The sequence below is a fragment of the Argentina silus genome, assembly GCF_951799395.1.
Source record: "Argentina silus genome assembly, chromosome: 4".
Taxonomy (NCBI): domain Eukaryota; kingdom Metazoa; phylum Chordata; class Actinopteri; order Argentiniformes; family Argentinidae; genus Argentina; species Argentina silus.
Window position 1 is genome coordinate 12757634 of NC_139658.1, and position 23364 is coordinate 12780997.

Genomic DNA, 23364 nt, shown 5'->3' on the forward strand with positions numbered 1-23364 from the left:
CACACACACACACACACACACACACACACACACACACACACACACACACACACACACACACACACACACACAACCACACGCACACTGCACAGTCCCAGAGGGTAAGCTGTAAGTGAAAACCAAAGATAAAAGTGTATAAATGAATAATTGAGAATGCTCCAAATGTTGTTGGGAGACAAGATAGAAGCCCCAAATATTCCTGAATACTGTATATGCTGCCATGTATAATGTGTCATGTTTGATGACAAACATGTGAAAAAAATGTGATGTCTTTCTTTACTCCCTCTTTTCCAGCCTACTCTGACAAGATCAAAGAGATGTCCATGTTGTCTCTGATCTGCTCCTGCTTCTACTCACAACCACATCCCAACAGCCTCTACCAATATGGAGGTCGGTGATGAGCTCTATCTATCTATCTATCTATCTATCTATCTATCTATCTATCTATCTATCTATCTATCTATCTATCTATCTATCTAACTATCTGTCTATATGTCTGTCTGTCTGTCTGTCTGTCTGTCTGTCTGTCTGTCTGTCTGTCTGTCTGTCTGTCTGTCTGTCTGTCTGTCTGTCTCTCTCTCTCTCTCTCTCTCTCAGAGCTGTTGTTTATTTTAGCATATCATAGCATTGGTGTCCAATCAGGGCACAACATTGCATTTTCTTTTTTAACATGGCAAATCCAATGAAGATGAAACAATGTTTTGTAACTTTGCATGGATTTCTTACTTTTTCAAGGATGCAATGCAGAACTCTAAATGTATTAATCGCATAAACTGTCGCTCACTGTTCTCCTCAGACATGAAGGTGAAGTCCCTGAACAAGCGGGCGTCTGGACAGTCTTTTGAGGTCATCCTTAAGGCCCCTGCTGACCTCTCACCTGACAAGGCCCAGACCCTGGCCCTGGCCTCTCCCCCCAAGAAGAAGGACATCTCCCTGGAGGAGCTCCAGAAGAGGCTGGAGGATGCTGAAGACAGGAGGAAGGTATCAGGATCAGGACTTGAAATATGCCTTCAATATGGAATATGTCTCTTTGTCGGTCTCTTCCCAATCTTCCTTGTCACCTATCCACATTCCTATCTCTCTCTCTCTCTCTCTCTCTCTCCCTTTCTCTTGTAGTCTCAGGAGGCCTTGGTGCTGAAGCAGCTGGCAGAGAAGCGGGAGCACGAGCGAGAGGTGCTTCACAAGGCCCTGGAGGAGAACAAAAACTTCAGCAAGATGGCAGAGGAGAAGCTCAACTACAAGATGGAGGTCAACAAGGAGAACCGTGAGGCCCACTTGAACGCGCTGAAGCAGCGGCTCCGGGACAAGGCAAGTCTCTCAGTGATGGCCTATCCTGTTCCACAACAACCTGTTCAAAGGAAATGTTAGAGTATATAAATTATGTTCCTAAGAACCAGTCTTTCTTCCTTTGCAAATGCAATCAGAGGTATTGAATGCAGAAGCAGGTGCACTATAGTGAGAGCTCTCTAATATTAGCCTTGGTCGATTGTCTTCACTCCAGTGTGCCAGTGTGATCAAGTAAAACTTCTTTATTTAATCATATTGCAATATGGAGAGACAATAGTTCAACAAAGAGACACCGTCTGCAGAATGATGAGATTTCTCTGGCGGACACATCCATTTATAGCCATGCACCAACAACCAGGCTTAACGATAAGAAAGTAACTGTCCAAGGTAGACTGGATGAGTCATCTCCACATTCAAAAAAGGGGGGCCCTGTGTTCAGTTAGTTAGATAATTTCAGTGAACATGATATATGATAAGAGGCATTAAAACTTGATTATCGTGAGGTAAATCATTGTGAGGTAGTATGTAATGATTAATAATGGCAGCATTGACATGAAAGTAAAACACAAGTGATTATAAGTGAATAATAGGACATGATTCATATTTCTTTCAAAATTACTTATAATAATAAGTATACCCTTAAATTTCACCTTTTCACAGGAAACTTTGTAACCAAATTGAAACATTTTCATTGTTATGCCACAGGAAATCCATGCCGCTGAGGTCCGCAGAAACAAGGAGCTTCAAGCTGACCTCTCCGGTTGAAGAGATTTTCTACAATTTTGTCAAGAGATTCTCACCTGATGAGTTTTGGTCTTTATGTCTGAAAGCATTGTTCAGTATATACCGGTCTCATTGTTCTGTACACAATCTGATAATTCATCATTAGTTTACCTTCTGTTTATTTTTTAATACAACAGACATTTTGAAATGAGATTGATATTCTGATATTGGGGACAGGTACAGATAAAGTAATGTCAGATTATGGGCCAGATACAAAAAGCATTTGCACCTGTATTAAGATTGTAACTGGTTGGTGGAGTGGAACAAAAGAACAGAAGAGAAAATGCATAAAACATGAAACTGTCTTTATTCTTTTACCTTAAACAAGTTATTCTCTTGTCTTAGTTCTTCTACCTTTTCGGTAAGAATTGGTGCAATCTTTCCACACTTGTGTAAATTCTTTGCAAATCTTGCCCTATGTGTATGTATGACTTCATAATTGTCCAAAATTGCATCAAACCGTTACAGTACATAATGTTGCAGCAAAGCTACTAAAAGATTGCATTGATGAATTACCCTTATTGATGGTCAAGTCCTTGAAGAACAAAATAAGTAGTAAAAACAAAACAAATAGTTACAAGTTTCATTCTTATAGGAAGTCGCTATTCTCTGTATTCTCAAACTGTCTTTATCTTCAGAAAATTGCTTAGATTTTCACACTATTCACCTCTCTAATGCATAAGTGATTCTGGACGCATCACTGGATCCTTGTGTTGCTCTTAGACTGAGTTTGAATCCATAGTTATTCCACACAGTCTATAGGCAAACATCTTAACCGGTACATTCACCATTACAGAAGTCACACCCAAGTTTGTGTAGCAGTCTTTAATCAAGCATGTCAAAAAATGAGTTTATGAAATGAAGCACTGCCACATTTAGGCTTCAGTTCAAAAATTAACTATGCCATAGGTGAGTAAGGTTATTGTACATTGGTCAACTGCTATAACATTGGTTCAGTGTCTTAGGTCACATTTCCTAGCCACTGAAATTCCCTACATCATTTTTTTAGGGACAGTCCCTCATTACAGTGGAGAATAGTATCGCTGTAGGGAATTATATTAAGATACAAGACAACTTCATCAGATGTCTGCCGTTTATCTTTCTGTAGTGGGCATGTAAGAAAAGTATCAAATGCTGACATTTAGCACTGAATGTATTGCCAGACACACTTGTGGCCCTGATAGCAACTAATACTGTAGGTTATACTGTCGCCAGTATTCCTGCCCAGGATAATTCTGCTAAGCTTCAACAGGGGGTATTGCTAGTACAGAATCACATCGTGCTGGTGCTTAACTTGGTTGGTTGTTGCTATGCCTTAAGTAACCTGAACATCGTGCCAACTACTGTTTTGTCTCTGTGTGTAAGATAGGTCCTGCCAGCTGGCCATATGCTTACATTGTAATATGTAAACACACACACACACACACACACACACACACACACACACACACTGTTGCGTTGACGTCTAGTAAATTAAGCCAAACTTCAGTGACATACAGTGTGGTGCACAGGCCTACTGTACATATTCAACAGTATCACGCCTTCAATACAATGTCTGCTCTGACTGTTGTTGGTCTAGGTTAGGATAAATAGAATAATAATAAAATTGGTGATTTTACAATCATCTTGTCTTTCACATGTCAAACACCTTACCATATTTGTGATCAAATTAAATGTGGTAAAATGTCAATTGGAGCATGAAAGACTATCTCCCACTGAGCTTTCATATATACAAAAATGTCTTTAAGCTTTCATAACCTGGAATGTACAGTAATAAATGCTTCTTAACTTGAATGAATCATGAAACTGTTCTTGTGCACATTGTAAGTCATCATAGATTAGAGGAGTAGATTTTTATATTTTTTTTACACACGTTGTATTAAATTGTTCATTGTTTGACTACTTGGCGGATCATTCATGTATGATCAAATGATCTGTGTAGAAGGTGTAGAGTAATAAAAGTCGTATGACTTGTGGCAGAGTATCGGTTCTTCCCGTACAGCCAGACGCTGACGACAGACTGACAGAAACGAAACTTAAGGCAGGCGCGGCAGATGAAACAATACTACTCAGCGATGGGAAGAATTCACTCATTATTTTGATAACATTATTGAATGTGCTATGGCCTATGTTATCAGATATGCGGCTATCACTAACACTTGTTCGGTAAGTTAAATCAATGCTACTATTTTTCTATCGCTTATTTTAAGGTGCTATTTACAATATATAAAACGGACTATGCGCAAACGTTTTGAACGTTGCAACGTACAAAATGGTGACAATTATATTTCTAGGGTGGCACGTAACTCATGTTCTATACTGGTAGGCTATTTTTTAAATGGTGCGTTAATTAATTTGTATTTAGCCTACGTTTATTCCCCTCAAATAGAGTGAACAATAAAACACATTATTGTTCTTGTTGTATTGTACATATCTGTTGTTTTTTATAAAAGTTATTTGTAGCCATGGTGGACAACAACTCATGACAGATTCCGGTATATGAGAATAGCGATTACACTCACATTAAATGGGCAATCTGGGATTGGTACATACATTTTTGGAATCAATAGCCATTGATTCTCGAATAATACAACTTTGCGTCACAATCTTAGTTCAACATTCAATTTACCCTATCACAACTCGTTTTACTCGTTAAATTGGTTTGTAAACAATGTAATTGTAAACTGTATAGCTTCAAAACATGGTTAAAGTTATCATTTTGATCTCATGAATGGTAAGTCCTTGCATCCATAGCTCTGTCTGTTAATTTGAGAGTGGTTACATTTCTCCAACCGCATCCCTCAGCTGTTTACCAAGAAAAGGCACGGAGAACACTTGTTTGAATCCCAGATTGCCCCTTTAAGCACATGTTTATCTCTTGGGTTTACTGATTGAAATATAGTTGAAAAGTAATTAACAATTTGAACTTGAACAATCTTTGTAATTGTATTCATGACATCAATGTGTGCACATTTTTGTTTCAAAAATCTTTTGATATCTATGACCCAAACTATAATGGTACATACCAGACAGATATTTACATTTTCAAAGTGATATTCTTTATCTTTTCTAGATCTCAACAAGTCATTGGAGGCCATGGTCAGGGACATGGAGGTAGTCTTTGAATGATAAGCACATCCTTGACACTTTGCATTCATTCCCATCGTTATAGGTCTAGCAATGTCAGCAAAAGGGATAATTAGGTCCAAACTGACTGATCTCTTACGGACATATAACTTTAAAATTGTATGTTCTGTGTGCTCTGTCAAAGAGAACGAAATTACATACACACTTAAACCAGTCAACCACCAATGCAGTAGAGATCTTCTACTGGCCAAAGTCAAGGGGACGAGCAAATGGAGACCTGTTTCTCGTCGCCCCTTATTTCCAAATCCTGGCCAATACCAAGTGTGCTGGTTCTTTGTGGAGGGCTCTGGTTGTACAAAGCACAGGAATCGATGCACTTTTGCAAGAAGCCATGAAGAGGCCACAGTGTGGAACTTTGAAAAAAGACAGAGTGTAGATCACAGCACTTTAATTAGCCTTATAACAGAGAGTGAGAGAGTTGTCGTCCAAAAGCAAAACATAGCTGAAAAGATATGCACTGAGTTTTCAGGGGAATTTCAAGAGCTCTGTAAAGACTGCTTCCTTAGCAGTCCACATCAAATTACAGTTAAAAGGTGGAACAACACTTGCTCAGCAGATGCAGCGCATGTCTGGGACCCAGTCTTGGTCCATCACTTGTCAGAAAGTCAGGGTAAGGAAGTCTACAACCAGATACGCCCTCTTCCCCCAAACCGCAGTTTCCAGTACTGCAACCATGTCATGCAGGGTATGCCATGCTGGCATGGGTCCACACAATGCCAGTTTGCCCACAGTGAGGTTGAGATGGCTGTGTGGAGAGCAGAGAACAGTGGCATATTGATTCGCCAGGATGTCCTACTGCTAAGTCAGGAGAAGCAACGTTGTAGTCAGGGTGTAGTACCTGCCCCCAGCCTGCAAGCAGCCATCTACTGCAAGGCTTGCCTCTTAGTCCTCTCCTCTCATGAGAGTTTTCTCAAGCACTGCGCCTCCTTGGGGCATGCTCAAATGATCTCTGAGGACACAACCACTGACTGGAAGCGTCGCCCCCCTCCCCATGGCCGTAAAGCAGAGTTTTGGCTGTGTGACAGGTAATAGTGTTTTTGTACACACCTACATAAGCATCTGTAACGCTACAACACAACGGCCTCAATTCAATCAAGTACAGATAGAGAGTTTGCAGGATAACACAAACACATGATTGATACAATGCATGTGTGGGTTCACGTCCTCAACAAAACAATGCTACAGTGTGAAGTTCAAACAATATTAAATGTGCATGCTTTCTTGCTGTACAAGAAGAATTCTATTTTTGTGTTATCCTAGAGAACTGCAATTGAATTGAGGCCTTAACAACACATTTTACCTTGTGCTGCCATTTCCTCACAGGCCTGAGACCTGTGAATATGGTACTAACTGTGTTAAAGCACACTCTGTGGAGGAGCTTGAGGAATGGCTGATGCGAGCACAAGAAGACAAGGAGATAAGGCACAGTATAGAGGCCCATGGCCTCCTGTCTTACAGCGACCGGCTCTTGGAGGAGTACAGACACAGCAGCAATGAAGTGCACATTGTAAGTCATCATAGATTAGAGGAGTAGATTTTCATATTTTTTACACACATTTTGAAATCAGTCAGATCCAAATTAAACCCTGTGGTGTTAAAAAACAACATTGCCCCTGTATATTTCAAGAGAGGCAATCAATTAGACAATTTCTACTAGGTCTGGTTTTCAGCGCTACAGACTGGACATAATCCGACCATTAGTGTCAGTGTTGTTCCAATACGTTGTTTATTTTGTATTTCATATATTATTAGATAATATATATATTAGAGATAATAAGTTATACCATCTGTGTATAGGCCTAAAGCAATGACATACACTATGTGATAATTGAGCGAGCCAAGATGTTATATGTTGTTATATTTAGGATTTTAATAGAGTTGGGACAGTGTATGAATCATTTATGACACTCTCTCCCCCCATGTACAGAGTAAGGTGCTTCTATTCATTCTACTGCATTTATCCAACTTGTTTTATTTTTAAATGTTCTACAAACATTATGATTTAATTTGACAGATGTCAGAGCAAGTTGATGATGTGAGCGTCACTTGTGAAGAGGATTTCTATGTGGCATGTGTACAGACTGATGCAGAATTCAAATGGAATTTCCAAATCAAAACAGAGGTAATAGAGCAAAGTTATAACTTTTTATTTTTATTTTGTGTTTAAGTGTTGCGAAATAGGTTTCAGTTTCTTTTCTCCCATCTTGTGCATCACCTAAAGTCTATTCTTACCAATTTAGTTTCAAGGCCAGGGGTTTTTCCCACAACTTTCTTTGCTTTGTCCTTCATTACTATCTCTGCGCTCTGTGAAACAGACCTTATCCATTCCACTAAACTTCCAAGCAGGGTTGCCAGGTCTGGCTAAAATGTCCAGCCCAATGGCCACTCAAAACCAACCCATGAAGCCTGAAAACTAGAAAGAGAGAGTAGCACATTTATCTGTGTGTCTTATAATGATAATCTAAATACAGCTGGTAAAATTGCTTTACCTCGTGCTCTGCATTTGTCCCATTGTTATTTGTTTACCACACCAAATTATTTAATCTGAACTATTGAAGTGATTGATAGTGAATGGTTAAGATTTTTATTGAAATGGTGTCACAATAATCTAATTGTCAATTGGAGTATAAATATTGAAAAGCCTAAACAGTTTGCTTTTTTTTTTTCATAAAAATAATTCAGCGACTGGGTGTGGGTAGAACGAACGAGTCAAACAAGTCCTTGAGGGAGACGTTTGTAGCTAGTGCTGTTGTTCTGCTATTGTTCTTCCAGTGCTCTATCAACACACACACAACACCCTCCGACTGCCCCTCCCTCCCCATTCACTCACTCAGCAACAACGGCCTCACTGCCTCATAGTCAGCAGCAGCAGGTCACAGTGAAAAAGAGAAATGCCCTGGCGGCCGTGGTGCAATTTAGAAGCTGTCCAAAAACCTGCATCCCGCGACCAATACATTTTCACCCACAACCTAGTTTTCAAAGTAGTGCAATTTGGCGTGAAAAACCACGGACATGGCGACCCTGCTTCCAAGGTCTGACCTCTAATTCCCAGTAAAGTGAATGATTCCTATAGCTGTGTTTTTAAGTTTTTCACTTTTTGTTGACAAAATTATTACAATTGTGCAAGAAAATGATATTGATCAAATTCTATGTTTTTTGTGTCTTCACAGAGAATTCTTGCACATGTAGCATTATTGAAACAAGAACCTGGAGCCTCTTTCTCCCTGGGTGAAAACAGTCCTGAACCTTGCACCTACTCTACAGGTGAACAGTTCAATAGCACAGACATGACCTATGACATCACAGTCTCATTCAAGTCCGTCAATCCAGGCCTCTACGAACAATGGTTGGTGTTTGACTTTGACATGAGACCAGTGCTCCTACAGAAACTCAAGGTTAAAGTAGGAAATCAGTCAGAACCTCAGCTAGTGGATCCACCAGAGAACAACAAACATCCCTCTCAGAATCTGGAACGTTGGAATCGTGGAAACAGGGTCATCATTCCATGTTTAGACAAAACAGAATCACATGAAGAGCTACTAAAGGAGTACAAGCCTCCTCAGATTAGCTTGCAGTATAAACCACTTGATGACAGCAATGCACCCATGAATCATCAGAACTACAAGGAGAGAATGCACAGTTTCCTCTACAGAGAGGAGATGGCAGAAGATCAGGTGGTTTCAAGGTAATTAAAGTAACTAACATTTTATATATTATTGATATTAATGATATCACAGCAGATTGTGTGTCCAATCCAGGGTGCTATTTTTATGTGTGCCGGTGCACTCCTCCCAAATACATTTTGTTATCCTACTTTAAGAGTATGCCCCTGTCGTGGAAATCTATTACTTATCAATAAAGACAGTACTGACAAATGACTTCAAACTTCTATAAGCTTTATTTGAATGCTGCAGCAGAGAGCACAGTTAAGACACACTAAGTAAGCATGCCCCAAGTGACCCAGCAGTTTATAATCAAACATATCTGGCTGAATATTAATTGAGACCTTGAGTGCTTACTGGTGTCAGACAATAAGCACTTCAAAGACCATTCTTTGCACAGGACTTGCATTCAACACGCCTCTCCATATAATGGAAAATTACAGCAGTTCAACAGTTCAGTGAAAATACAGTATTCTAAGTTAACCTTTCCTACAATCTATTAGGTACTAATCATCAAACATACATTTTTTGATCACACCCCTTACACCCAGTGGCGTCGTTTCAGCTAAACCTATGTTTGAATCATTGGTGCAAAAATCCATGATCATAATTTGAAGGAGGGTCTGGGCGTCCTCTCCTAGAAAAATAAAACCAGGGAGAACTGCAGCACCTCCAGCAATGCTACTTCCTGCAGGGATGAGAATGGCGTCTTTTATGACATCATATTCTGGTTGTGCACTGGTTGAAAAATGTATTTTTTTGCAACCAGGAAATGTTGTTTGTTTTCTTATCACCTTACAATGTGTCTGTTTCTGGTTAATGACTGATTGTAAGTGAAAGGTTCTTAGATGTCTTTTAGCGATTATCATACACTTCACATTCACCTCTCTTACTCCAGGACAGCATATTTTAGATTTTAGAATAACCAGAGACCAACTGAATTGATACAATCGCTCTAACGGTGGGAGCTACTGAGCTGCCCAAAGAGGGAATCATTGGAAATATGCAAATGAGGCATAATCTGGTTGTGTTGTGGTTTTAATTATGACCGAACTATGACCGGGCACCTATATGGAGGTGAAACAACAAAATGACAACCAAAATGTGATAACGTTCACTTTAAAGGTGATTGTGAAGAACATGTCTTAACCTGGTTGTAATTTGGTAATCTAATTTGGCAACCAGACGATTACCATAGAAGTTCGGGCTGTCAAACGATAAAAATGTTTCATTGAGTTAATCACGTGGTTGGCTGTGATTAATCACAAATGAATCGCAATTTGATTTTGGTCAAATTTAGCCCTAATTAAAGTTTTAATTTAAAAAATATCTCTACATTGGATTGTAGATGTCATATAAAGAGGAGAAACACAAAATAATCTACATCAAATGTTTTTATTAGCACCTTAATTTAAAATCTTCTCACTTGTATCTACTCCCCCATATCCATGTTATTCAACATGACCAGCTACTGTATACGATGGGGATGGAATGCATCAATCTTCTCAGCTGAGAGCAACAACAACAAATTCAAAGGAAATAATAAGTCCCCCATGTTTCTGACTGAATTACTGTACTATAGGAACTTGACTAACTGTCAAATCTACTCAGCCTATGACAAGAACTATGCCTGGACACAGAAGACAGGTTAACCACGCTGGACATAGACATTGCGCACATCATGGTTGCTGGCGCAAGACTACTGCCCTTTGGGCATGTGCCCTGGACCGTGCATTGCTTGCAAAGGTCTGTTTCCCCTCCGAGACAGCCTCTAGCACAGTGCCTTGCTAAAGCTGATCATCTCAAACACGAGAATGGCTTTGAAAACCCCTTGGCTAAATGCCACAAGGTTTTGGGCACTTCATCAGTGTGTCTGTTTTGCATGTCCTTCTCCATTGTTGCATGTCATAAATAAAAACCCTGCATGCTCAGTGAAAGTAAGACTTTGGTACATTGCAAGAGTCAAACGAGGGAAACTGCATTAACGGCGTAAAAAAAATAATTTGCTCCTCTTGAGTTTTGAGGAATTAACGTGTTAACTTTGGGTTAGGGTTACCCTAACCCTACGGTTACCCTAACCTTAACCCTAATAAAAATACAGCATACATAAAACAGCCCATGCCAAAGTGCATGTTGGGAGGTGTTATTTTAAATCTGTATTAATCTGAAGGACCAACAACCTAAGTCTCTCCATTTTCTTATGAATTTCAGACTCAATGTTCAAGGGACCATCACCTTGTCTGCCACCCTGTATGACCCTCAGTTTGGGATGAAGATTGCTCCTCAGGGAGAACTGTTTGGTGCTGTCTCTGTCCCTTTCACTCTTACCCCAGACACCCCAGAGGGCTTGGTACTTAGAAGAGGTGTTCAGTCAGCTCTCATAGCACCGGTATCCCAAGCTAATCAAAGTCGCAAGGTCTATGAAGCCATTATCCTTCGAGACACCACAAGTGAAAATAAAATGCACTTGCAGCTCTCTAAAAGATGCTGCTCTGATCTTAAGCTCCAAACCAATGAAACATATGAAATGGAAGTTCAGTTCCAGCTGAACCGTCTCAAGTTCTGTGAGATGCACAAAGCTGTAGATCTCCTTCCAAACACAGAGAGAGTGCTACCGAAATTTGGAAACTGTAGTGTCCCTCTGAATGAAATTCAGTATCCCAAACTCAATGCAAAGCAGCAGGCAGCCATTGATTTTATCATAGGGGACACGGATGGTAAAGAGAGTGTAGCACCCCTCCTTATATATGGACCATTTGGAACTGGGAAAACCTTCACTCTAGCGACAGCAGCCAAAGAGTTGGTACGGCAGCCTTGCACCAGAGTTCTGATTTGCACCCTTACAAACAGGTAAATTACCTATAAACATCTTCAACCCCAACTGGATAACTTGAATTTTTAATTCAGATTTGATATTTCTGGTACTTCTATTTGTTATGACACAAAACTTGTGTATTATAAACACTGTAATTAATAACACTGTTCCACGTATGGTTGTTATGGTTGTTAACAATTAAATGGTTTTACTGCTAAAAAGCAAGCAAGGCTAAACTCTCTAACTCTCTCCTTTGTCAGTTCTGCAGATTTGTATGTCAACGATCACTTCCATCCATACATCAGCTCTGGACACCATGAGATGAAACCACTGAGGATAAAGGCAAATAAACAAGGGGTTCCTGTCAGTGCCACAGATAAGATCACACAAAGTTACTGCCTTCTATCCCAAGATGGCCAGTTTTTCCTCCCTCCTACAAAATCTGCCTTAGATTGCCACAGAATAGTCATAACAACCACTGCAATGGCAAGGGACTTCCATGACCTGAAGCTCCCTGATGGCTACTTCACCCATATCCTGATTGATGAAGCCTCACAGATGCTGGAATGTGAGGCACTGATGCCCCTTGGTCTGGCAGGGCGAGACACCCGAGTGGTTTTAGCTGGAGATCATATGCAGATGTCTCCAAAGCTCTTTTCAGTGGAAGATGACCAACGCTCCAATCACACTCTACTGAACCGCCTCTTCATCTACTATCAAGGCCAAAAGGATAGTGCTGCACTGAAGAGCAGAATCATTTTCAACGAGAACTATCGCTCCACCAAAGAGATAGTGGAATTTGTGTCCAAGACCTTTTATGTTGGCAAGTGTGATGCCATTAAGGCTGTTGGAAATGTTCCAGCTCATCCTAAAGACCATCCGCTCAGGTTCCACCATGTCAGAGGAGAATGCCACCTGGACCCCTTATCTATGTCATGGTTTAACCTTGAGGAGGTTGCAAGCGTGGTTGAAATAGTGCAAAATCTTCTCAGAGACTGGCCACTCACATGGGGAAGTCAAGATCAAAGCTCTATTTGTGTTCTATCTGAAGGATGCCAGGTAAAATGTACATGCCTTGTTGTCTGATCATTTTGCTTATGAAGGAAATATGAATATAAATATGAAGGAATATGAAATATTTCTAATAATGCATTTCTTGAAATAGTGAAAATTACCCCAGTGCAGTTGTCTATAGTTTTGTTGCAGTGACTCTTAACTTTTATGTAACATTTGTGATTGTGTGTGTACTTGTCCATAGGTTTCACAAATCAGGAAAGAGCTTCGGAAAAGATTTCTTGGCCGAGTGACTGTAGAGAATATAGCCAATGTTCAAGGTATTTGAAATGATGAAAACAACATTCAAAGATTTGATTTGATGTGATTAGTAGGAAAAAAACATTCCTTGATATTTGAATAGTCTATTGTCAACTAGAGAGATGTTTTTAGACCGTAACAGCACCTGGGGTGGGGTGCTGCCTCACTTCACAATATCACTTCACTTAGAATATACAATAAATCAGGTTCTCAAATCAATAATCAAAAGTATTTCTGCTTCCAAACATATTGCTTTTGAGTCTCATGGGCCATTGTGATGGCCATCAGTTCCTGGCCTGGCTGATTACTCCAAATTCTGCACAGCTGGTGCAAGATGACCGAAGATATCACTGTGGGATCATCGGGATTGTAGCCTTCTTAAAGATAAAGATTGCATCCAATTTCAGAAGGCATTACCCCTACTAGGGACTGTCCACCTGGGTACAGCTGTTCTGTAACACATAAGTTCATTACTCACCAACTTAAGTTTCATCTGGAGCAAGGCCTGTCTTTTAACCTGGCTTGACAGGATATCCGCCATTGTCTGCATGCCAGCCTGGTGGTGAGATTCCATATAGCTCAGCTTGTGTTCTAGTGCACTAAGGTGTTCAACATTTCCGCTTGCTGGTCCTTTCCTTCCTTCTCAAGGGTAGCCACCCTTTGCGAGAGAAGCTTCTGATCACACTGGGCCTTCAATGCTGAGCTTCTTATCTGATCCAACAGCACCTACAGTTAAACATTCTGCTCCCTTGCCTGGAGCAGGTGGTTAGATTTAACTCTTGAATACTCTTTATCTCTTGCTCATTTTTGGCAGCCACATACACCAGGTTCACATACTTAGTTAAGAACTACAACTACTTGCTTTGAAAGTTGGGCCTGTTCCTTTTATGAAACTCCCTCACAGTCTTGGACATGGAATACAGGGTTTTCAACACATATGGAGGACCCTCCTCAATCACTTTCCTTTGTGCCTCTTCTGACATTTTCAAAAATCCAGTGACAACCTCTCTCTCCTCTATGGACAGGCGTTTGTCTTCCCTCTGAAGCCAGGAGAGGGTTAGATGATTCTCTTACAATGGTGCTCTTCCGGTAAAAAGTGCCATACCTCTAGGGGTGCCCTGCCAACCCTTCTTCACCATATGTAACATCAACTGGGGTGGGCTGCTGCCAGTGGGATCCTTCACAGGGCAGAGGCAGAGTTACAGACTACACAGAAGGCAGGTTTTCCCAAAAGGCAGTCAGTACTGTCACTTTAATAATAATGTGGAAATAAACTTAAATCAGGTTTTCAAATCAATAATCAAAAGTATTTCAGAGAAGCTCCAGCAACCCCTCTCTTATGATAGCCATCTGCTGCTGGCCTGGCTGACTGTGGGAATCATAGTTCTCAGCCTCTTAAAGATAAAGATAGCTAATTTCAACATGCATTACCCCTGGTGCTGTTACAAGACTTAAAGGTATACTCAGCAATATGACATTCCAAAAGGAAGAGGGATAACTGAAGAAATATGTTGCAATCGTTAGACATCCAAAAGGTACAGTGCCTGTGCTGGAGCACAGCAATGCAACGTGATAGATACTGTCGGTGACAAAATGGCTGGCAGGTGATCTTAGGTTGTGCTATCTTCCGGTACTTGCCCAGCTAATTTGTGTCTATGTCATATTACTGAGTCTACCTTAAACTACTGGCAAGTTATTAAGATCATTGTATACAATTTTGTATTTAGTATCCCAAAATGGGTACTTTAACAAGTTGTTTTGATTCCTTGACAGGCAAACAGTTCAGGGTAATTGTAATGACAGCCATTCAAACCCGTGACAGCCTCCTCCCATCAGACTCACCTTGTCTGGAAGTCTTCAATGATGCGCGTGTGCTGAACACAGCCATGACCAGGGCTCAATCCCAGGTTGTTGTCGTTGGAGATGCTGGTGCTCTCTGCTACTTTGGGAAAAGCTCAAGAATCTGGAAGAGCTACATCGAGTACTGCATTAGCAAGAGCAGTGCTGAGCCGAAACACATAACCAAAGACTTTATTGATGGTGATATCAAAGAATTCTCAAGATTCCAAAGACCAGCACAACTGGAGAGCAGCACACAGTCTGTTATGTCAGGCACAGAGAACTACGTGGATGCAATACTGCAAGAGATGAAAGAGGAACAAAGTACAGAAGACTACAAGTCATCTGAAAGGGACAGTTCAGAGTGTGTGTCCTTAGTTGAGCAAAACAGACCACACAACAACACATCTGGAAAAGATGCCCTGCTGGACCTGCTGAGAGAGCAGCCAAATGTGTACAAGCGAGGTGAATTGGTAATGGAGAAATATAACACTGGTTATATCATACCATTTGGCAACTCTACTGAGCACATTATCATCAAAGGTAGAACGAACTTAGGCAAGTCCTTCCCTGGTGATGAGGTGGTGGTAGAAAGATTTAATCTTGATGGCATGTCACAGGGGAAGGTGTTAGGCATCACTGAGGAGGCGGAATCATCCCGTGTGTTCGTTTGTACCCTTGAGGATGAAGATCACCATAAACCAAAAGGGAAATCTGAATTTCTCAGAAAGATTATGGTACCCCTCAATAAAAACACCACCAAGATTTGCACCCTGATCAGCAAGAAAAGTCGCAAATTCATTCCAATATGGAATAACTTTAATGGAGACTGGAAGATTGTAAGAAATGAACACCTCAATGAGGAAATCAAACACAAACATGTATTTGTGGTGGAGGTGGTTAACTGGAAAAAAGACAATGTCTTTCCATTAGGGTTTGTGATAGACATTCTTCCAATAGGTTCATCTTTGGATGAGGGACTAAGGATTTTGGATGCAGAATATAATGTCAAACCATTACATTCCAGACATATTACGGCTGAAGAAGCATGCTCCCCAGCAGGCATCCAAAATGGTAACAGACAGGACCTCCGCGAATTGATTACTTTCACTGTTGACCCAGAGATATCCGAAGACTTGGATGATGCCATTAGTGTCAAGGACATCGGGAACCATTATGAGGTTGGAGTTCATATAGCAGATGTGGCAAGCTTTGTCAAACCTGGTCATCGCTTAGATGATGATGCCAAAAAACGTGGTGCTACATATTACTGTTCTGGAAAAGAGCCAGTTTACATGTTCCCAAAACTAGTTAGCACTAACCACTGGAGTCTTTTGCCTGGTCAGGATCGCATGGTGATTTCATTAGTTGTAAAAGTGGACAAGGCAACAGATGAGATTACTGACAAGACCCTGCAACTGTCTCGAATAAACTCTGATAGGAAGTTGTCTTATGAAGAGGCGGAGGACATCATTGATGAGTACTCAGGAGAACAGCCCAGGTTTGGTACAGTGGAACACTGTGTTGCTGTGGCGTATCGTTTTGCCAAAGCTCAAAGGAAGGCCAGGCTTCGTAAGGACTGGAGCTATGCCCGACCTGATGAACGCCGGGTGCCAGGGAAGAGAAGATCCCATCAGATGATTGAAGAGCTTAACATACTGTTCAACAGTTCTGTGTCTGAATGTTTGATTGGCATACCAGAGACCATGTTCTGCACTCCCCTTAGATGTCAAGCAAGTCCTAACCCTGAAATGGTTGAAGAGTTGAAGGAGCAGTACAAAAACCTTATACCATTGTCTTCACACCTGAGGTACAAAATTGATCATGACAATCAGATTTTGGAGAGCGAAAGCTTCCACGTGCTAACATCAGTCTGGAACGAAATCCAGTCAGCTGCTGAGAGAGGGGAAGTTGACACTGACAAAATGATTGACTTGATTGCGACAGATGACATCTACCCTCAGCTTCTTCCAGTAATAGCAAAGTTCAGGAAGTGCCTTGACAAAGCCTATGTCACCCGTTGGAACTCATCCCCTGAAGCAAGTTTTCAGCACTATTCCTTGAACCTTGACTATTACACACATGCATCCTCACCCATTCGACGGTACAATGACATTATCATACAGAGGCTTTTGCATTCAGTCCTAAGTGTGGTGCACACCCCAGTGCCATATTCTCCACAGGAGATTGACATTTTGTGTCAGCAAACTGATGAAAAATGCAAGAGGGCCAATGACTATGAAAAGAAAGCTGAGATGATTTCCTTTGCTGTGAACATGAAGAAACAAAATGCCTCAAAGCTAGCATTTGTAGTTGGTGTTGACCCAGAGGGAGACAGTTTCAAGCTGTCTTTTCCTTTTGACAAGCACTTATTTCCAGACAGTTTACCTCTTATGTACAGAGATTTGCAACTGGAGGATCAACCGCTGTATGACTCAAAAAATAACCAAATGGAGCTGAAATGGAGAAGACGAGTGTACTCAGTTGATACCACCAAAATTCACCTTGAGCTACAAAGGTTGCAAAATTGTAGTCCATGCACTGAGCTCCCTCAAAACACTTGGAAAGCCATTGTTGAAGCAATTGACCAAGAAGATTGGAACAGAGCAAGATTTCTCATAATGAGCACCAACACAAAACAAACTGAACACTTGAAGAGTCCCTCAAAACATTCTGAAATGGATTTGCCTCAAGTTGAAGATGACGCTCACAGAACTGCACATGGTCCAAGTGGAACATCTGAAATGAAGCACTATGTTGATCTCACTCTCAAGTTGAAGCCAGGAGACACACTAGAAGTCCAGATGACATCTGAAGTTAAGAGAGGTTATTTGACACCCACTGTTCAGCTGGTTTGCATCAAACCAAAGTTTGAGATTTGTGTAGACCATGCCCATAGCCCTGTCACATGCTTCTCCAGATGTGCAGACCATCCATCCAAAACCAAATATGACAACGACAAAGAGTATGTGAAGATCTGGAGACCACTTTGTGAGATGGAGTCTGCTGCCAGTGCAGTGGATGAAAGTGACAGCATTATCATTGAGGACTTGGAGTTGAACCTAGGAAAGCAAGGGACCAGCATTGAAGGAAGTTTTTATATTCCTGTCAAATATATCAAGGAATGGGCCATCGAATGCAGCCTTGCCAATTGCTTACTGTGCATCCGGAAAAGGGGTGTGAAGCTGTCCTCAACATCTGACCATTTAGGAGAAGTAGTGGACCCCAGTAACTTCACATGGGTGGCCCATGGTGTTACAACCAAGTTTCAAGAACCGAAGAAGTCCTCTCCAATTCAAGCCAAAAGAGTTGACTTCTATATCAACCACTTGCCAATGGATACCACTCCAGACTGTATCTTCCAGAAAAACATGTTCTTCACAGTGGAACTAATCCCAAAGCTTCTACCAGATGTGTAAGTATTGAAATAGCAGTAGGACTTTAACTTGCAGCACTGTTATTTCACAGCTGTTATTCCACAGGTTTTAAACGTCACTACTCAGATATTGGGGCAACTTTGTGTTATGTATGACCAAGAATTGAATAAACAAGTGATTAATAGGTTACAATTATATAATTAGTATTTTACAATGCAAGTTAATACTTGGTAATTTCTGCTTGGTGGAATAAAATGCTACTGAAATAAATATTTGCAAACGAGATAATATCATTTTAAATTATTATTATTTTTTTTTAATTATTAACAGGAGAGAAACTTACACAGGGGGGTAGTGGGGTTGAAGAGGTGAATTAATAATTACATTGAAAAATAAATTAGTAATGTTTATGGTTGTGTTACATTCTCTCTGTCTAGGCGGAAAGAAATGGCTGTGAACAATGTCAAGTCTGCAAATGACCTTGTTCAGAAAATAGCTCTTGGACAACACATTCCAAAAGGAGGTAAGCCTTAAGAGTGTGTTTCGTTTCATACCGGCTGTTGTGAATATGGTAGCTGTGTATCCGGATGAAATCCTGAATCCTTTTTGATGTACTTGCAAATACACAATGAAATCTTATATTCTATTTCCATTTGTGGTGACCATTTGATTGAAAGTATCTTCTTGCTGTCTTGCTTGGTGTTACAGTTTCACAATCTCCTATGACACGATGGCGAATCATGACTGAAAATGCACCAGAAGGACTCCCAAAGCTGAACTCAAGTCAAGTTGATGCAGTGGAGAAAGCTTTGAATAACAGCTTCACACTCATACAAGGGCCGCCAGGTAAGTTAATTGATACTAAAGCCAGAAGCGATCACATTGCTTTTCATTATTTATTGTAAAAAAAAACTGCATACCTGTTTCATAGGGACTGGAAAGACAGTTGTAGGAGTGTACATTGTGTACTGGTTCCTTGAGCTGAACTGTGCCAACCCCTGGAAATGTGAAGATCCCAAGGACAAGAACAAGAAAGAAGTTATTCTTTACTGCGGTCCTTCTAACAAGTCTGTTGATGTCATTGCAGGCAAGTTACCTCATTGCTTAGAATTAAATTTCATGACCAACGTTTTTACTTTGACAAAAGCGTGACTATTTCACCTTTGAGGAACTGCTGTGAATGTTTGTTTTGTAGAGTACCTGTTGAAGTTTGGAGACAAGCTGAAGCCCCTCAGGGTGTACAGTCGACAAATGGAGATGCAGGAGTACCCTTACCCAGGGAGTGCCCTTCAGCTCTCTCCCAAGTCACTTCGCCAAGAGAGGTCCAAGCCAGAACTCAGGTATCATACGCATAATCTGTTTCTTTGGTAACCAATCATAGCCAATTGTTTCTCTCAAATGTGTCAGACCTCAGCATTGCATCATTGTTCAACCTGTATTATTGAGATTATCATAATACAAATGATACACATTTCCAATTTGTTAATAAACTGCCATCTCACTCCATACAATGTTTAGGGGTATTACCTTGCATCATCGCATAAGGGAGGAAGCAAATCCACACTCTAGGGAAATAAAGGAGTTTGACCAGAGAATAGACCTCTCCAGACAATCAAAGGGGCCAGAGTTGACGGAAGAAGAGGTTGAAAAGTAAGTTAAGAAGCATAATTTCGCTGTTATAAAAAAAAAAGCCTCTTCCCTAATTGTTTTTCACAATTTTCTTGTAAGCCTATGTCTGATATGATCTGTCTGGTGCATTTGTTTTTTCCTTCCAGCTACAAAAAGCTTCTCAATAAGGCTCGAGTGTTTGAGCTGCAGATGCACAATGTCATTCTGTGTACCTGCACAGCAGCATCCACCCCTAACCTGATTAAAACAGTCAATGCACGCCAGATCCTCATTGATGAATGTGCCATGGCAACGGAACCACAGGCCCTCATCCCATTGGTCTGCAACAAACCAGAAAAGGTGTGTTGAAATCCACTTAGTTATCATGATATAGACATTTCCATGTCATGTTTTTCACTTCAGAACAATAAATTCAGAATGTTTCCATTGTTTTAATTATGATGCTATTATAGATGTGTGGTGTCATGTCCTTACGAATGAAAAGGTTTTAAATGGGTGTTCAATCCAACAGCAACTGGCTATGTGTGGCCCATGCTATGTTTACACCAGTGGAGCTTCTCAGTAAGATGTTTTGCATGATTATTTGTTTGATTTTGTGTGACATTAGCATGTTTTAGTCTGATACATTACAGGGGAGTGGTCCTGTAGATCTAGATTGTGATTTTGCATTTGATTTTTTTCATGAAGTTAATCTAACTCTTAATCTTACTTTTTGCCGTGGAATTACATGCAATGTTGTGGAGTGTGGCAACCCTGTCTTCTCAACTACATACAGGCTTGTAAGGTAATCATGTTTTGTAAGAGATAATAATTGATGGCAAACTAACCTCTTTGATGCTCACTAGATTGTGTTGCTTGGTGACCACAAACAACTACGTCCCATTGTCAAGAATGAACTTGTGCGGAAGTTGGGCATGTCAAAGTCTCTATTTGAACGTTACTTTGAGATGCACAAGTCCAGGGCAGTGATGCTGGATACCCAGTACAGAATGGTAAGGGATGAAATGGTAACCTAATTTGCGTCATACAATCTCATGATTGAACAATGTTTAACAAAGGTAAAATGTCACTGCGCCCCTGACAACATTTAGGTATGCAGAGGACATTTCCCTCTATTAATACATTTTTGCCCAACAACAAAATACAAAGGTGCAGTATACACAATATATGCAAATAATTGTCAATGGTTTGCCTTTTTTATAGCATGAAGATATATGCGAGTTTCCATCCAACGAGTATTACAATGGACTTTTGAAAACTGATGTGGAACGTCCAAACAGTGTCCTACAGGCTGACTGCAAGCAAACCCACATTGTTTTTGGTGACATCAGTGGAGAGGAGATCAGTCTGGTTGTGACAACAGCAAAGGGAAATGAAAACTCTAAAGCCAATAAGAAGGAGAGAGACATCGTGGTAAAGAACCCATTTTTCATTGTGTAGCTAATTCTTCAGCTTGCATTTTTGCAAGTCTTGTCATGCCACTAATACGTATAAACCTTTTGTCTATCACAGGTTAAGGTCGCTCAATTACTGGTGAAAGAATCCAAAATAAATCAACAGAGTATTGCAATTCTATCACCATACAATGCCCAGGTGTCAGAAATTAGAAAGGAACTGAAGAAAAACAAAATGGACAAAATCACCGTCACCACCATCACAAAAAGTCAAGGTAACTATCAAACTTTTAATCTCCCATTTTTGTCTTTGTAGTGTTTCTAGTGGTTTCACCCGCTGTCCTTTTGAAGACTGAACTGATTGGGTTAACCTTGGCTAAAATCAACACTGCTCTGTCACCCAGGAAGTGAATGGCGCTATGTTATCCTGTCCACCGTGCGCTCATTGCCCAGCGAGGAGATTGAAACAGAGCCAGACAGGGCTTGGCTGTCAAAACATATTGGCTTCGTTGGCGACCCAAACCAAATCAACGTGGGCATCACCAGGGCCAAAGAGGGACTGTGCATTATTGGTGAGGGAGACCAATACATGATCATCATAATGATCATAGTGAGCCTTTCAAAATATCAGCTTAATTTGCTCTTTTCTCCTCTCTAACCCTTTTTTTCCTCAAAGGTAACCAAGAGTTGCTGAGCCGCAGCGGGGCTTGGAGAAGTCTCTTCAGACATTATTCGGCAAAGAACTGTGTCACGGAGGCCAACAAAATCTCTGTCCGCAAAATAGCTAAATAGTCCTAAACATTGTCAACTTTGAGAGACATGGTCTCGGCACTGTGCACTAATAAAAGTCACATTGAAATAAAGATTTTTGAAAAACTGTGAATGTGTTATTTTAGGCTAAAGTTTGCAATGTTGTATCATTTAAAATGTACTTGTTTGTGATTTGTATGTGGTTAAGTTATCAAAAACCGAGTGTAATAGATGTAATATGATGTCAACATTTTTAGTGGGGGTTTTCTGGATGTATTGTACTCTTTCTACTGCATTACTGTGTACTTGAACTGTGAAATGTTCTTTTCCACTGATAATTATAACAGACATTTTAATTGTCAAATATTCAAAGGTATCAAGATTGATTTTTAAATAACTATAATAGTCCTGATTTAACCGTGTAATGAAATTATATGCAAACTTTGATTCCAAAAAGTGCCTTTTGAGGGTCTAAAGCTGAATGGTGTGTTCATCGAACATTTTCTTAGTGCTGAAGGTGTTTTTCCAGTGTAGAGTGTATATTTTTTATATGTAGATGATAGCCTGTCTGCTGATAGTGTCAGGATATATGATATTGTTATTTTTGTTTGTGAACATCATGGCTATGTAAATCACACATTTTGTATGCACCTCTTGAATTAAAGGTGTGTTAACTCTGACATGTCTTGTGTAGTGTCATCCCTTTGTTCCATGCTCTTATTGTTAGTCTTTCTATGAAAACTGTTCACACACTATTGGACATGATTAAGTGTAAATAATCCATCAAATCTGCATTTCAGTACTTGTGCAGTGAAAACTGAAATTAAATTGCATAATGTTTTTTTAGTGTTAGACAGATATTTTCCCCTCAAAGGTAGATGCCTTAAATTCTCAGAATGTCACAAATCACACAGTATGTGTTTTGTCAATAGATTGTTAACAAACACAAAAACGTGCTAAGTCAGGTTTGATTGAATCTGTTTGATCACAAGACATCGCCAAAGGCAAGTCTACAGTATCAAGCATAAGCTATAGAAGAGTGAGCATTGTGAGTGTCTACTTGTAATTTATTTAAGTATTCCAAGCATATCCTTGAATAGCAACAGTGGCAGAATGAGCAAGTTACAGTATAAACATAAAGTATACATAAAGCATATACTGTAACATGTACTGATTATATCCTTGTATTACTCTGCCATTGCATCATTTGCATGTGAGCAAAGGAAGACCTCACTTCAATGACATCACACTGTCTGACCATGCCCAGATGTATGCCTTCCTGATCAGTGGAACCATGATTTCTTGTAAAGCCAACACACAGTTGTGGACATTGTCTCAATATTTCTGTCTTGCAGTAAACTAATCAT

General features: G+C 40.3%; 2 protein-coding genes across 3 annotated transcripts; both read left to right on the forward strand.

Annotated features, from left to right (window-relative positions):
* The first annotated feature begins 90 nt into the window (after window positions 1–90).
* stmn3 (stathmin-like 3) lies at window positions 91–2304 on the forward strand. Of its 2 annotated transcripts, XM_083669205.1 has the most exons (5): window positions 91–108; window positions 295–390; window positions 797–981; window positions 1117–1308; window positions 1993–2304. In XM_083669205.1, exons 2-5 carry the CDS (start codon window positions 318–320, stop codon window positions 2050–2052), a joined length of 510 nt encoding a protein of 169 aa, XP_083525331.1. In that variant the 5' UTR covers window positions 91–108; window positions 295–317; the 3' UTR covers window positions 2053–2304. The 2 variants fall into 2 exon arrangements, with proteins under 2 accessions (XP_083525331.1, XP_083525330.1); XM_083669204.1 differs by lacking the exon at window positions 91–108 and having other exon boundaries at window positions 263–390.
* A 1821-nt stretch (window positions 2305–4125) lies between these two features.
* helz2b (helicase with zinc finger 2b) lies at window positions 4126–22677 on the forward strand. Its single transcript, XM_083669185.1, has 20 exons — window positions 4126–4236; window positions 5144–6242; window positions 6541–6724; window positions 7232–7339; window positions 8388–8902; window positions 11091–11729; window positions 11955–12753; window positions 12953–13028; window positions 14782–18262; window positions 18662–18747; window positions 18933–19070; window positions 19156–19311; window positions 19420–19564; window positions 19743–19874; window positions 20000–20192; window positions 20699–20845; window positions 21057–21266; window positions 21366–21522; window positions 21652–21819; window positions 21924–22677. Exons 2-20 carry the CDS (start codon window positions 5251–5253, stop codon window positions 22037–22039), a joined length of 8442 nt encoding a protein of 2813 aa, XP_083525311.1. The 5' UTR covers window positions 4126–4236; window positions 5144–5250; the 3' UTR covers window positions 22040–22677.
* Window positions 22678–23364: the final 687 nt, after the last annotated feature.